This window comes from Hypanus sabinus, chromosome 6, assembly GCF_030144855.1.
Source record: "Hypanus sabinus isolate sHypSab1 chromosome 6, sHypSab1.hap1, whole genome shotgun sequence".
Lineage (NCBI taxonomy): Eukaryota > Metazoa > Chordata > Chondrichthyes > Myliobatiformes > Dasyatidae > Hypanus > Hypanus sabinus.
This window is the reverse complement of record NC_082711.1, coordinates 11,165,610-11,179,467: the sequence shown is the minus strand read 5'-3', so window position 1 is coordinate 11,179,467 and position 13,858 is coordinate 11,165,610. Positions and strand designations below refer to the sequence as shown.

Sequence of the window (13,858 nt, the reverse complement as noted above, 5' to 3'; positions counted from 1 at the left end):
CAGTGGGTGGGGTGTGGGGGTGGGGGTTGGGGAGAGGCGAGGAACAGTGGGTGGGGTGGGAGAACACAGGAAATGAATAAACTGAGGCACAGATGTAAGGAACAGGGAACGATCTTACCCCGACGCTGGTGCAGAGGGTGGGGGGGGAAGAGGGCTGGTGAAGGAAGTGCAAGGGAGGGGCTGTGTTTGGTATCCACCTTTCTCTAATTCTGCGTTGGGCTGTTCCCTGGATCGGTGAACCCCTCCCCACCCACAACGGGCTCTGTGGGGGTGATGGACTTATTTATTTAAACATGGAGCACAACGAGCCTGATTGCCCAGCAACCCGGCCTACCTCAGGACAACGAGCAATTGACCTACTGATCGGTATGACTCTGGACTATGAGGGGAGACCAGAGTACTCGGAGGAAACCAACGCGGTCACGGGGAGAACATACAAAGAGTCGGCGTTGGAATTGAACTCTGAACTCTAACTCATAAGGACGTGGGTGGGGTAGCTGGTGCTCCCTATAGAAACCCCCTCCCCCACTGGGGTCATGAGGAGCTCAGAGAGGTCAGATACCACCCCCTCCCAGGTTAACCCACCCCTGGAAACATCTCCCTGGGATAACCCACCCACCAACCCCCCGACTGCCCCTCCTCCCACTGCCCTCTCACCCCGGAGTACGGACCTGCGGAGGGGGTTGACGATCTCCTTGCGGAGGATCTGCTGGATGTGGGCGTTTTGCTGGGTTGTAGTCTTGTACAGCAATGAGTCCAGCACCATGGAGCAGGAGAAGAGGCTGTGGGGAGGAACGGCAACATGTCACCCACCCGTGGGTGCCAACCCGCCCTCCTGACCACCCCTCCCCCCACAATCCACTCTGGCCGGGACTGATAGGATGACACACGGAAGGATTCTGTGGGAGCTGGAAACCCTGAGCAACACGCACACGGCAAACCGGTCAGGCAACACCCAGGATTCAGTTCAGTTCAGCTGACCTACCAACCCGTACATCCTTGGACTGTGGGAGGAAGCCCACGCGGTCACAGGGAGGACGGACGAACTACGCACAGACAGCGGTGGGATTTGAACCCCGATTGTGGTGCGGTAACGGAGTGATGCCAACGGCGACACACCCCAAGTATGGGGGGAATAAACCGTCGTCGTGGTCTGCCACCTTTCCTCCCCGGCCCCAAACGCCCTCGGCCCGGAAGGTCGACTGTTTATTCCCCACCGAGGACGCTGCCTGGCGAGACCCTCCAGCACTCTACGAGTGTTGCTGAAGACTCGACCAGTTCCACTGTGGGCACACCCGGCCCCACCATCGACAGGCCGAGTTTCAATAAGGCAACGTCCATCACTGAGGACCCTCACCACACAGGGCATTACGAACATGGGGCAGGGGTGCACGGTCCTGAACACACACTCTGTGTCTTTGGAGCAGCCTCATCCCCTCCACCATCAGATCTTCGAACGGTCCACCAACACTACCTCACCAGTCCTCTTCTCTTTCTTTGCCAAAAGAGATGAGTTTCATGACACAAATCTGAGATAACGAAGTGATGGTGATTCTGGCCAACCTGTAGTGAGCAACTCAGTCTGTCCCACCAACCCGTATGTTGCACATCCCCTGGGCAGGAGGGTAGGCTCGGAGGTTGGGGGGCATGGTCCTGGAATGTTGAAGCCTGTTCACATCTACCTAGGCAGGAAGAAGTGCCCAGAACTTTCTGTTGGGGCCTAAATCCAGACAGGTTTCCGGAAAGCAAACTCGAGGAAACCTGCAGATGCTGGAAATTCAAGCAACACACACAAAATGCTGGTGGAACACAGCAGGCCAGGCAGCATCTGTAGGAAGAAGCACTGTCGACGTTTCCGGCCGAGACCCTTCGTCAGGACAGGTTTCCAGAAATTAAGGATTCCAGGTATCTGTCCATTTGCATCGAACTGTACCCCATTTTCCAGAGGGAAACTGCAATCCCACAGGGATAAATGGATTTCTTAGACCATAAGACTTAAGTCACAGCCATTTAGTCTACTGAGGGTGATGACTATGCCATTGACCTGGCCTCCACAGCCAACTGTGGCAATGAATTCCACAGATTCACCACCCACTGGGTTCCTCTTTTCTAGTGCTAGTATTCTGAGGCTGTGCCCCCTGCTCCTAGACTGTTCCACTCCTGGAGACAGCTTCTGCATGTCCACACTATCTAGGCCTTTCAATATTCAATAGGTTTCAATGAGATTATTCTTCCACTCCCCCCCCACCAATGTTTTTAAACTCCAGCAAGTACAGGCCTGTGCCTCTTCTCCTTGGATAATCCAGTCCCAGGCCCAATCTTAGTAGGCCACAGCCTAGCCCTGTAGCCAAGACAGCTAGGAGCTCTCCCACCTCCAACCAAGGCAAACAGTGGCCAATTCAAGCCCCACTGGGTATCTGATAGCAGAAGCTGAGTGGGGCCCCGGATTAAGGCCTGTGGGTCTCACTCCCACAGGCGGTTACGGGTCCGTGCCTGAAGAGGGCCGAGTCCATGTAGCAGGAATTGCAGTGGCCTTGGATCCCGCGCATTCTCCCCTGGAAGATCCTCAAAGCATCCTCGCTCCTTGGCGGAGGGACGATCTCGGAGACCACGTAACTCTCCCGGCTGCTGGCTGGGAAGGAAAGACAGCAGTTCGGTATGAGGGCAGGGGCTGGGTAAACCCTCCAATCCCCACCCCCTTCTGCCTCCACAACCGACTCCTCCCCTCCCCTCCCTGACCTCTAACCCTCTCCCCATCTCTCATACCTGACTCATCTTCACAACCCCTTTCACCAATTTCTCCCACTCCCCGTTATCTGCCCGTCCCCTTCCTGATGCTCCCCTCATCCCTCCTCCAACTCCCCTCCCCTTACCAGGGACCTTTCCCTGTCACTCTCACCTTCCATCTCACCTCAAAAGCCCCCTCCCTCCCTGCCCTCCCAGGGTCGATCAGATGTCACACCCTCCTCGTGACCACCCGCCGTCTCCTCCCCACCGCTTCACAACCACCCCTGGCTCTCTTCACCACCTAGGCTTTGACCTTCAGCTCTGACCCACACAGCGCCACACCTCACCCCCGCACACAGCCCGCTGGGAGAAGACCAGAGTCTTACCAGCTCGATCGGTGTCTTCAAAATCGTCACAGGTGATGGCCAGAGACTGGAACCTGGCATCGGGATGGCAGGAGGTCAAGTGGACGAACAAGCCCCTCTTGGCGCAACAGTCAAAGTACCGTTTCCCTTTCCAGGTGCCATCAGTCACTCCTCTGTCCTCATCCTGTATGAGAACACACAAGATCAGGTCACCACCTGAGATCACAGACTCTCCACCCCCTCAATCGCCTCAGCTCAGAGAACCAAGATGCCAGCTAGGAGCGTGCGGAGTACCGCGCGTCTATGTGAGGAGGGAGTGGAGTACCGTGTGTGTACGTGAGGAGGGTGTGGAGTACCGTGTGTGTACGTGAGGAGGGTGCGGAGTACCGCGCGTCTATGTGAGGAGGGAGTGGAGTACGGTGTGTGTACGTGAGGAGGGTGTGGAGTACCGCGTGTGTACGTGAGGAGGGTGTGGAGTACCGCGTGTGTACGTGAGGAGGGTGTGGAGTACCGCGTGTGTACGTGAGGAGGGTGTGGAGTACCGCGTGTGTACGTGAGGAGGGTGTGGAGTACCGCGTGTGTACGTGAGGAGGGTGTGGAGTACCGTGTGTGTACGTGAGGAGGGTGTGGAGTACCGCGTGTGTACGTGAGGAGCGTGCGGAGTACCGTGTGTGTACGTGAGGAGGGTGTGGAGTACAGTGTGTGTACGTGAGGAGGGTGTGGAGTACCGTGTGTGTACGTGAGGAGGGTGCGGAGTACCGTGCGTCTATGTGAGGAGGGAGTGGAGTACGGTGTGTGTACGTGAGGAGGGTGTGGAGTACCGCGTGTGTACGTGAGGAGGGTGTGGAGTACCGCGTGTGTACGTGAGGAGGGTGTGGAGTACCGCGTGTGTACGTGAGGAGGGTGTGGAGTACCGCGTGTGTATGTGAGGAGGGTGTGGAGTACCGTGTGTGTACGTGAGGAGGGTGTGGAGTACGTTGTGTGTACGTGAGGAGGGTGTGGAGTACCGCGTGTGTACGTGAGGAGGGTGTGGAGTACCGTGTGTGTACGTGAGGAGGGAGTGGAGTACCGTGTGTGTACGTGAGGAGGGTGTGGATTACCGTGTGTGTACGTGAGGAGGGTGTGGAGTACCGTGTGTGTACGTGAGGAGGGTGTGGATTACCGTGTGTGTACGTGAGGAGGGAGTGGAGTACGTTGTGTGTACGTGAGGAGGGTGTGGAGTACCGCGTGTGTACATGAGGAGGGTGTGGAGTACCGTGTGTGTACATGAGGAGGGTGTGGAGTACGGTGTGTGTACGTGAGGAGGGAGTGGAGTACGTTGTGTGTACGTGAGGAGGGTGTGGAGTACCGCGTGTGTATGTGAGGAGGGTGTGGATTACCGTGTGTGTACGTGAGGAGGGTGTGGAGTACCGTGTGTGTACGTGAGGAGGGCGTGGAGTACCGTGTGTGTACGTGAGGAGGGCGTGGAGTACGTTGTGTGTACGTGAGGAGGGCGTGGAGTACCGCGTGTGTACGTGAGGAGGGTGTGGAGTACCGTGTGTGTACGTGAGGAGGGTGCGGAGTACCGTGCGTCTATGTGAGGAGGGAGTGGAGTACGGTGTGTGTACGTGAGGAGGGTGTGGAGTACCGCGTGTGTACGTGAGGAGGGTGTGGAGTACCGCGTGTGTACGTGAGGAGGGTGTGGAGTACCGCGTGTGTACGTGAGGAGGGTGTGGAGTACCGCGTGTGTATGTGAGGAGGGTGTGGAGTACCGTGTGTGTACGTGAGGAGGGTGTGGAGTACGTTGTGTGTACGTGAGGAGGGTGTGGAGTACCGCGTGTGTACGTGAGGAGGGTGTGGAGTACCGTGTGTGTACGTGAGGAGGGAGTGGAGTACCGTGTGTGTACGTGAGGAGGGTGTGGATTACCGTGTGTGTACGTGAGGAGGGTGTGGAGTACCGTGTGTGTACGTGAGGAGGGTGTGGATTACCGTGTGTGTACGTGAGGAGGGAGTGGAGTACGTTGTGTGTACGTGAGGAGGGTGTGGAGTACCGCGTGTGTACATGAGGAGGGTGTGGAGTACCGTGTGTGTACATGAGGAGGGTGTGGAGTACGGTGTGTGTACGTGAGGAGGGAGTGGAGTACGTTGTGTGTACGTGAGGAGGGTGTGGAGTACCGCGTGTGTATGTGAGGAGGGTGTGGATTACCGTGTGTGTACGTGAGGAGGGTGTGGAGTACCGCGTGTGTACATGAGGAGGGTGTGGAGTACCGTGTGTGTACGTGAGGAGGGTGTGGAGTACCGTGTGTGTACGTGAGGAGGGTGTGGAGTACCGTGTGTGTACGTGAGGAGGGTGTGGAGTACGGTGTGTGTACGTGAGGAGGGTATGGAGTACCGTGTGTGTACGTGAGGAGGGTGTGGAGTACCGTGTGTGTACACGAGGAGGGTGTGGAGTACCGTGTGTGTACGTGAGGAGGGTGTGGAGTACCGTGTGTGTACGTGAGGAGTGTGTGGAGTACCGTGTGTGTACGTGAGGAGGGCGTGGAGTACGTTGTGTGTACGTGAGGAGGGCGTGGAGTACCGTGTGTGTACGTGAGGAGGGCGTGGAGTACGTTGTGTGTACGTGAGGAGGGCGTGGAGTACCGCGTGTGTACGTGAGGAGGGAGTGGAGTACCGTGTGTGTACGTGAGGAGGGTGTGGAGTACGTTGTGTGTACGTGAGGAGGGCGTGGAGTACCGCGTGTGTATGTGAGGAGGGTGTGGAGTACCGTGTGTGTACGTGAGGAGGGTGTGGAGTACGTTGTGTGTACGTGAGGAGGGTGTGGAGTACCGCGTGTGTACGTGAGGAGGGTGTGGAGTACCGCGTGTGTATGTGAGGAGGGTGTGGAGTACCGTGTGTGTACGTGAGGAGGGTGTGAAGTACGTTGTGTGTACGTGAGGAGGGTGTGGAGTACCGCGTGTGTACGTGAGGAGGGTGTGGAGTACCGTGTGTGTACGTGAGGAGGGAGTGGAGTACCGTGTGTGTACGTGAGGAGGGTGTGGATTACCGTGTGTGTACGTGAGGAGGGTGTGGAGTACCGTGTGTGTACGTGAGGAGGGTGTGGATTACCGTGTGTGTACGTGAGGAGGGAGTGGAGTACGTTGTGTGTACGTGAGGAGGGTGTGGAGTACCGCGTGTGTATGTGAGGAGGGTGTGGATTACCGTGTGTGTACGTGAGGAGGGTGTGGAGTACCGCGTGTGTACATGAGGAGGGTGTGGAGTACCGTGTGTGTACGTGAGGAGGGTGTGGAGTACCGTGTGTGTACGTGAGGAGGGTGTGGAGTACCGTGTGTGTACGTGAGGAGGGTGTGGAGTACGGTGTGTGTACGTGAGGAGGGTGTGGAGTACCGTGTGTGTACGTGAGGAGGGTGTGGAGTACTGTGTGTGTACACGAGGAGGGTGTGGAGTACCGTGTGTGTACACGAGGAGGGTGTGGAGTACCGTGTGTGTACGTGAGGAGGGTGTGGAGTACGGTGTGTGTACGTGAGGAGGGTGTGGAGTACCGTGTGTGTATGTGAGGAGGGTGTGGAGTACCGTGTGTGTACATGTGAGGAGGGTGTGGAGTACGTTGTGTGTACATGAGGAGGGTGTGGAGTACCGTGTGTGTACATGAGGAGGGTGTGGAGTACGGTGTGTGTACGTGAGGAGGGAGTGGAGTACGTTGTGTGTATGTGAGGAGGGAGTGGAGTACACCGTGTGTGTACGTGAGGAGGGTGTGGAGTACCGTGTGTGTACATGTGAGGAGCGTGTGGAGTACCGTGTGTGTACGTGAGGAGGGCGTGGAGTACCGTGTGTGTACGTGAGGAGCGTGTGGAGTACGGTGTGTGTACGTGAGGAGCGTGTGGAGTACCGTGTGTACACATCCAGTCTGAGGGAGAATGCTTGCAAACTTTTACTCAATCTATACTGCTGATAATTTTGAATATACCTCTATCAGATTTCCCCTCATTCTCCTACACTCCAGGGAACAAATTCCTAAACTATTCAACCCTTTCCTAATCACCTTTGTAAATTTCCTCTGCACTTCAATGCTAGTGATATCCATCCTATAGGTAGGTGAATTGAACTGGAGACAATACTCCAAATTCTTACAAAACTTCAACATAACATCCCAACTCGTGTACTTGACAGTTCGATCTATGAAGGCCAGTGTGCCTATCTACCAGACCCCGATTCCGCTCTCCTCGTGCCCTACCGCTCATTGTATATAACTGCACACAATACTCCAGGGACTGAGGAACAGAGGGAGGTTGAGGGTAGGAGACTGAGGGTTGAACTTGTACTGGTGTATAATATCATGAGGGGCAGAGAGAGGGGGAATGCACACAGTCGTTTGCCCAGGGTTGGGGAATGAAGAACCAGAGGGCACAGGTTTATGAACAGAGGGGAGGGATTTAATAGAAACCAGAGGGACATTGTTTTCATACAAAGGGTGCTCTGCATGTGGAGCAAGCTGCAAGAGGAAGAGGAATTTGTCCCTAGCAACCAGGACCGTCACTGATTAAACCTTGTGCAATTGCTGATAATTTTGTCACATTGCCCTCCGCCTTTTACACTGAATCTCTGTCTGGCCCTGGCCTGTCATGAGTCCCGCTGCTGCCTTTACATTCCCGGAAGCATTTTACAATGAAAGAGCTTTCAACATTTCTGGCTTTCTAGATAAATTCTTTTACCCTGCTGCTTGCTTTTCCCTTAAATCCTCTTGAAGCACAATTCCTTAAATCAGTGGTTCTGCCATGGAGCCTTACCATTGCCCAAGGGATCTGTGGACCCCAGGCTGGGATCTCCTGCTTTCGGGAATATGGGCCACTGCAGGCAAATGGGACGGATCTGGTTAGCACAAACCAGACAGGTCGAAGGGCCTGCTGGTTTATATACACATATACTCTATAAGACTAAATGACCATAGTCACATACTTTAGTTAGATAATCAATTAAGGAGTCACATACTCTAATTGCACCAGGAATTACAGTGCCAAGCGACTGGGGTTCAATTCTGCCGCTCTCTGTGAGGAGTCTGTACGTTCTCCCCGTGACCACGTGGGTTTCCTCCCGCAGTCCAAAGATGTACAGGTTAGCAATCAGTCACATGGGTGTAATTGGGTAGCATGGGCTTGTTGGGCTGAAAGGCCTGTCACCCTGCCATATCTCTAAACAAATAAATAAAAATAACAATAACAACTAAGTTGTAGCTGAAAGAGTGAAGCAATGTATAAACAAAGGCGGAAGTGAAGCAGAGCCTGCATTTACAGCTGGCATAGCCCAGAGAGCCCAACACGTACAACCCTACCCCGCGTATCCGCGGGCTGACTGGAGGGAGCTGGAGGTGGGCACAGCAACAGGGAGGAAGGGCTATGCCTCAACCTTTGTACTTCCACTTCAAACCAAGGGCAGCTCATCAGCTGAAGGCGGGGTTGTTTACGAAGAGCAGAGTGCAGAACAGGTTGACCAGGGTGCTGTCTGTATTGGAGGGACTGTGCCCCAGGGGCTGGGCGAACTTCTCCGGAGAAGCAGAGGCTGAGGGGAGAGCTGATCATCACATGACTGAATTCATATTGCAGTTTGAGAGGGAGAAGCATGACTCGTATATCTGATTCACAATGGAATAAGGGGAATTACAGAGCTTGCCCAGGTGGATTGGGGGAGGATACTGGCCGGGATGACGGCAGAACAGAGATGGCTGAAGTTTCTGGGAACAGTTCACAAGGCGCAGGATAGATATGTCCCACAGAGGAAGACGTAGGCAACCGTGGCTGACAAGGGAGGTTAAAGACTGCAGAAAAGCCAAGGAAAAGACATATTAGATAGCAAAAGTGGATGATTGAGAAGCTTTTAAAATAAAAAAAAGGCAACTAAAAAGCTATAAGAAGGGAAAGAGCAGACTGGCCAATAATAAAAAGCAAGATACTATAAGTTTTTTCAGTTGTATAAAGAGTAAAAGGAAGGTGAGAGTTGATATCGGACCACTGGAAAATGATGCTAATGAGGCAGTAATGGGGGACAAAGAATTGGCAGATGAACTTAATGGGTACTTTGCATCAGTCTTCACTGTGGAAGACACTCGCACTGTGCCAGAAGTCTGTGAGTGTCAGGGAACAGGAGTGAGTGCCATTGCTCTTACAAAGGAAAAAGTGCTAGACAAACTCAAAGGTCTTCAGGTGGATAAGTCATCTGGACCAGATGAACTACATCCCAGAGTCCTGAGAGAGGTTGCTGAAGAGATAACAGATGCATTGGTCATGATCTTTCAAGAATCACTTGATTCCGGCATGGTCCTGGACTGGAAAATTGCAAATGTCACTCCACTCTTCAAGAAGGGAGGAAGGCAAAAGAAAGGAAATTCTAGGTCTGTTAGTCTGATCTCAATGGTTGGGGAATGTTAGAGTCTAATATTAAGGATGAGGTTTCGAGAGACTTGGAGACTAATGATAAAATAAGTCAAAGTCAGCATGGTTTTTTTCAAGGGAAATCTTGCCTGACGAATCTGTTAAGAGTTCTTCGAGGAAGTAACAAGCAGGGTGGACAAAGGAGAGGCAGTGGAGTCATTTACTTGGATTTTCAGAAGGCTTTTGATAAGGTGCCACATGAGGCTGCTTAACAAGATAAGACCCTGTGAATTTACAGGAGAGGGACTGGCATGGACAGAGGAATGTCTGACAGGCAGGAGGCAGCGAGTGGGAATAAAAGGGGCCTTTTCTGGTTGGCTGCCAGTGACTAGTGGTGTCCCTCAGGGGTCAGTACTGGGACCAATACTTCTCACATTGTTTGTTGGTGATTCAGATAATGGATTTGATGACTTGTGGCAAAGTTTGTGGATGATTCAAAGATAGGTGGAGGGGTAGGTAGTGCTGAGGAAGCAATGTGATTGCAGCATGACTCGATGGAATACAGTGTTGGGAAATGTATGATAATGCATTTTGGTAAAAGGAACAATGGTGCGGACTATTATCTACATGGGGAGAAAAATCAAACATCAGAGGTCCAGAAGGTTAATTTACAGGTTGAGTCTGTGGTGAAGAAGGTAAATGTAATGTTGGCATTTATTTCAAGGGGAATAGAATATAAAAGCAAGTAGATAATGCTGAGCCTTTATAAGACACTAGTCAGGTCTCACTTGGAGTATTGTTGACAGTTTTGGGCCCCATATCTCAGAAAGGATGTGTTGTCATTGGGGAGAGTCCAGAGGAGGTTCATGAGGATGATTCCGGGAATGAAGGGGTTAACATATGAGGAGTGTTTGGCAGCTTTGGGCCTGTACTCACTGGAGTTTATTAGAATGTGGGGGGATCTCATTGAAACCTACTGAATGTTGAACGGACTAGATGGGGTGGATGTGGAGAGGATGTTTCCTCTGGTGGGGGTATCCAGAACTAGGGGGCATGGCCTCAAAATTGAGAGGCGACCTTTTAGAACGGAGGTAAGGAGGAATTTTTTGCCAGAGAGTAGTGAACCTGTGGAATGCTCTGCCTCAGACTGTGGTGAGGGCCAAGTCCATGGGTATGTTAAATGAGGAAGTTGATAGTTTCCTGATCGGTCGGGGCATCAAGGGACATGGTGAGAAGGCAGGTGTATGGGGTTGAATGGGATCCGGGATCAGCCATCATGGAATGGCGGAGCAGACTCGATGGGCTGAGTGGCCTAATTCTGCTCCTATGTCTTATGGTCTAAGATTATGAGAGGCACAGACAGAGTAGAAACACACTACCTTTTCCCAGGGTTGAAATGTCTAACACCAGAGGGCATACATTGAAGGTGAGAGGGGGTAATTTAAAAGGAGATATGAGGGGAATTAGTTTTACACGTAATGTGGAATGTGGGTTACTCAGTAGGTGTTAGAGGCAGATACATTAGAAACTTCTAAGAGATGTTTAGATAAGTCCAGGAATGTGAGGAAAATGGAAGGATAGGGACATTTGTGTAGCCAGAAGGGATTAGTTTAGCTGTCCATTTGATTACTATTGTAATTGGTTCAGTACTACATTGCAGGCCGAAGGGTTCCAGGTCTAACAGTACAGTACAGTACAGGTCCTTTGGCCTACAATGTTGTGGCTGCCTTTTAACCTCCACTACATTCAATCTACCTTCCCTTCCGCAAAACCCTCCATTGTTCTTTCATCCATGCGTCTAATTAAGAATTCCCTAACTGTCCCGGGTGTTTCTGCCTCCACCATCACCCCTGACAGGCTGTTCCATGCACCCAGCACTCAGTAGAAAACCAGTCTGGACTTTGTGTTAACCTGCTGATGCTGAACACTCTGAACTCACAAGAGAAATTGCTGCCACACTCTGTGGAGAGAGAAACTTGTTTAACAGCCAAGGTTTCTATTAGTTCACTCTCCTTTTCTTTGAAAATTCTGTTGGGGATTTCCAAAAGTCTCCTTTCAGTTTTAGTTCTCTGTGCACGCTTCCTCTTCAACTGCAGGCGATGTTGCAATCGCCAACACACCGTTGTAAGCAGGAAATACACACAGTGGCCATTTTATTAGCTACACCAGTACACCTCGTTAATGCAAATATCTAATCGGCCAATCATGTGAACATAGAACACAGAAATCTACAGCATATTACAGGCCCTTCGGCCCACAAAATTGTGCTGACCATGTAACCTACTCTGGAAACTGCCTAGAATTTCCCTACCACATAGCCCTCTGTTTTTCTAAGCTCCATGTATCTACCTAAGATGCTCTTAAAAGACCCTATTTTACCACCATCGCTGGCAGTGCATTCCACACGCTGGCCACTCTCTGTGTAAAAAACTTACCCCTGACATCCCCCTTGTACCTACTTCCAAGCACCTTAAAACTATGCCTCCTCGTGTTAGCCACTTCAGGCCTGGGAAAAAGCCTCTGCCTATCCCCACAATCAATGCCTCTCAACATCTTATACACCTCTATCAGGTCACCTCTCATCCTCTGTCGCTCCAAGGAGAAAAGGCCGAGTTCACTCAACCTATTCTCATAAGGCATGCTCCCCAATCCAGGGAACGTCCTTGTAAATCTCCTCTGCACTCTCTCTATAGTATCCACATCCTTCCTGTAGTGAGGTGACCAGAATTGGGGCAGCAACTCAATGCATAAAAGCATGCAGACGTGGTCAAGAGGATCAGCTGTCAATCAGGAAAAAAATATCAGAACGGGGAGAAAATGTCATCCTGGTGACCTTGACTGTGGAATGTTTGTTGGTGCCAGATGGGGTGGTTTGAGTATCTCAGAAACTGCTGATCTCCTGGGATTTTCACATATAACAGTCTGTAGAGTTTACAGAGAATGGTACAAAAAACAACAAAAAAAAAATCCAGTGGGCGGCAGTTCTGGGGGTGAAAACGCCTTGTTAATGAGAGAGGTCGGAGGAGAAAGGCCAGACTGGTTCAAGCTGACAGGAAGGCAACAGCATCTCAAATAAGCTCACGTTACATCAGCAGTGTGCAGAAGAGCATCTCTGAAAGCTCAACACGTCAAACCTTGGGGTGGGTGGGCTGCAAACATACACTTTATGGCCACTTTATAAGTTACAGGAAACATGGCAAAAACCAGTTGTGAAGGGATGGTTGACAATTTTTGGGTCATCAGCTCTGGTAGTTTCTTGCGTGTCCATATACGTTGAACTAGTACAGCATATGGTGACATATATGTGCTTTGATAATGCATTTATACATCCCCTGATAATCAATTTGAACTTTGAACGAGTATATAGTAACATATACAGTACTGTACAAAAGTCTTGGAAACATAAAAAAATTCTGTGAGATGAAGACACTTTCAAAAATAATGAAAAGTTTCTAAATATCAAAAAAAACTATGAAGAGCAATAAACAGTAAAAAACAAAATCAAATCAATATTTGGTGTGACCACTCTTTGCCTTTACAACTCTCTCAGGTACACTGACGTGCAGTTTTATACAAAATCGGCTGCTAGGTCGTTCCAAGCATCTTGGAGAACTTGCCGCAGTTCTTCCGCTGTCTCGCTTGCTTCTGTCTAACCCCAGACAGCCTCGATGGTGTTGCGATCAGGGCTCTGTGGAGGCCACAGCACCTGAAGCCATTTAAAAACCTAGGATGCCCACGATTTTTGCACAGTAACGTGGGTTGTTTGATGATAAATTTATTTTAAACTTACTTCTACTGGCAGCTTGCTTCATGTTTGCATGACGTAATGAAACCCGTTACTACTTCCATGAGCATGCAGAGAGCCCGCCGATTCCCTCCCCATGCTAAACTCACCAGCTCCACACCAGCCTGCTGTCCGGACACCCCTGGCAGTTGCCCCGTCCACCGGATGACCCCAGTCACCGGAGGTCCCTGGTCTATGTTGATCTGCACCACAGAATTGACTCCGAGCGGACGGCGGGGAGGGCTCCCCCCATTCACTGGAGCCTGGTGTCGCAGGCTCCCACCTTTCTCTACGCCGTCCACCAAGATCTGGCTCTCTCGGGCTGCAAGGAAACAAGCCAGGGCCCAGGTAAGTGAGCAAGAGTCCAGGGCCAGCCACTCTGACCCTGCCCCTTTGAGAAACAGCAAAGCTTGCAGATGTGGAGGTGTCTGGGAATCCCTGGGCACGAGTTGCAGGATTACAAGATGTGTTAACTTTCCTAACGTGATTCAGGACTGACAGAGAGGAAAAACTGATGAGGGGTGACGTTATCGAGTGTGTAAGGTCACGAGGGGTGACGTTATCGAGTGTGTAAGGTCACGAGGGGTGACATTATCGAGTGTGTAAGGTCACGAGGGGTGACGTTATCGAGTGTGTAAGGT

General features: G+C 51.6%; 1 protein-coding gene across 1 annotated transcript in view; it reads right to left on the bottom strand.

Annotated features, from left to right (window-relative positions):
* The window catches only part of LOC132394964 (ubiquitin carboxyl-terminal hydrolase CYLD-like), a 98,252-nt gene that overhangs the window by 59,355 nt on the left and 25,039 nt on the right, over positions 1-13,858 (bottom strand). The window contains 4 exon segments of the mRNA XM_059971306.1: positions 672-782; positions 2,494-2,632; positions 3,114-3,276; positions 13,328-13,539. Of these exon segments, the coding sequence (XP_059827289.1) occupies positions 672-782; positions 2,494-2,632; positions 3,114-3,276; positions 13,328-13,539 (625 nt within the window).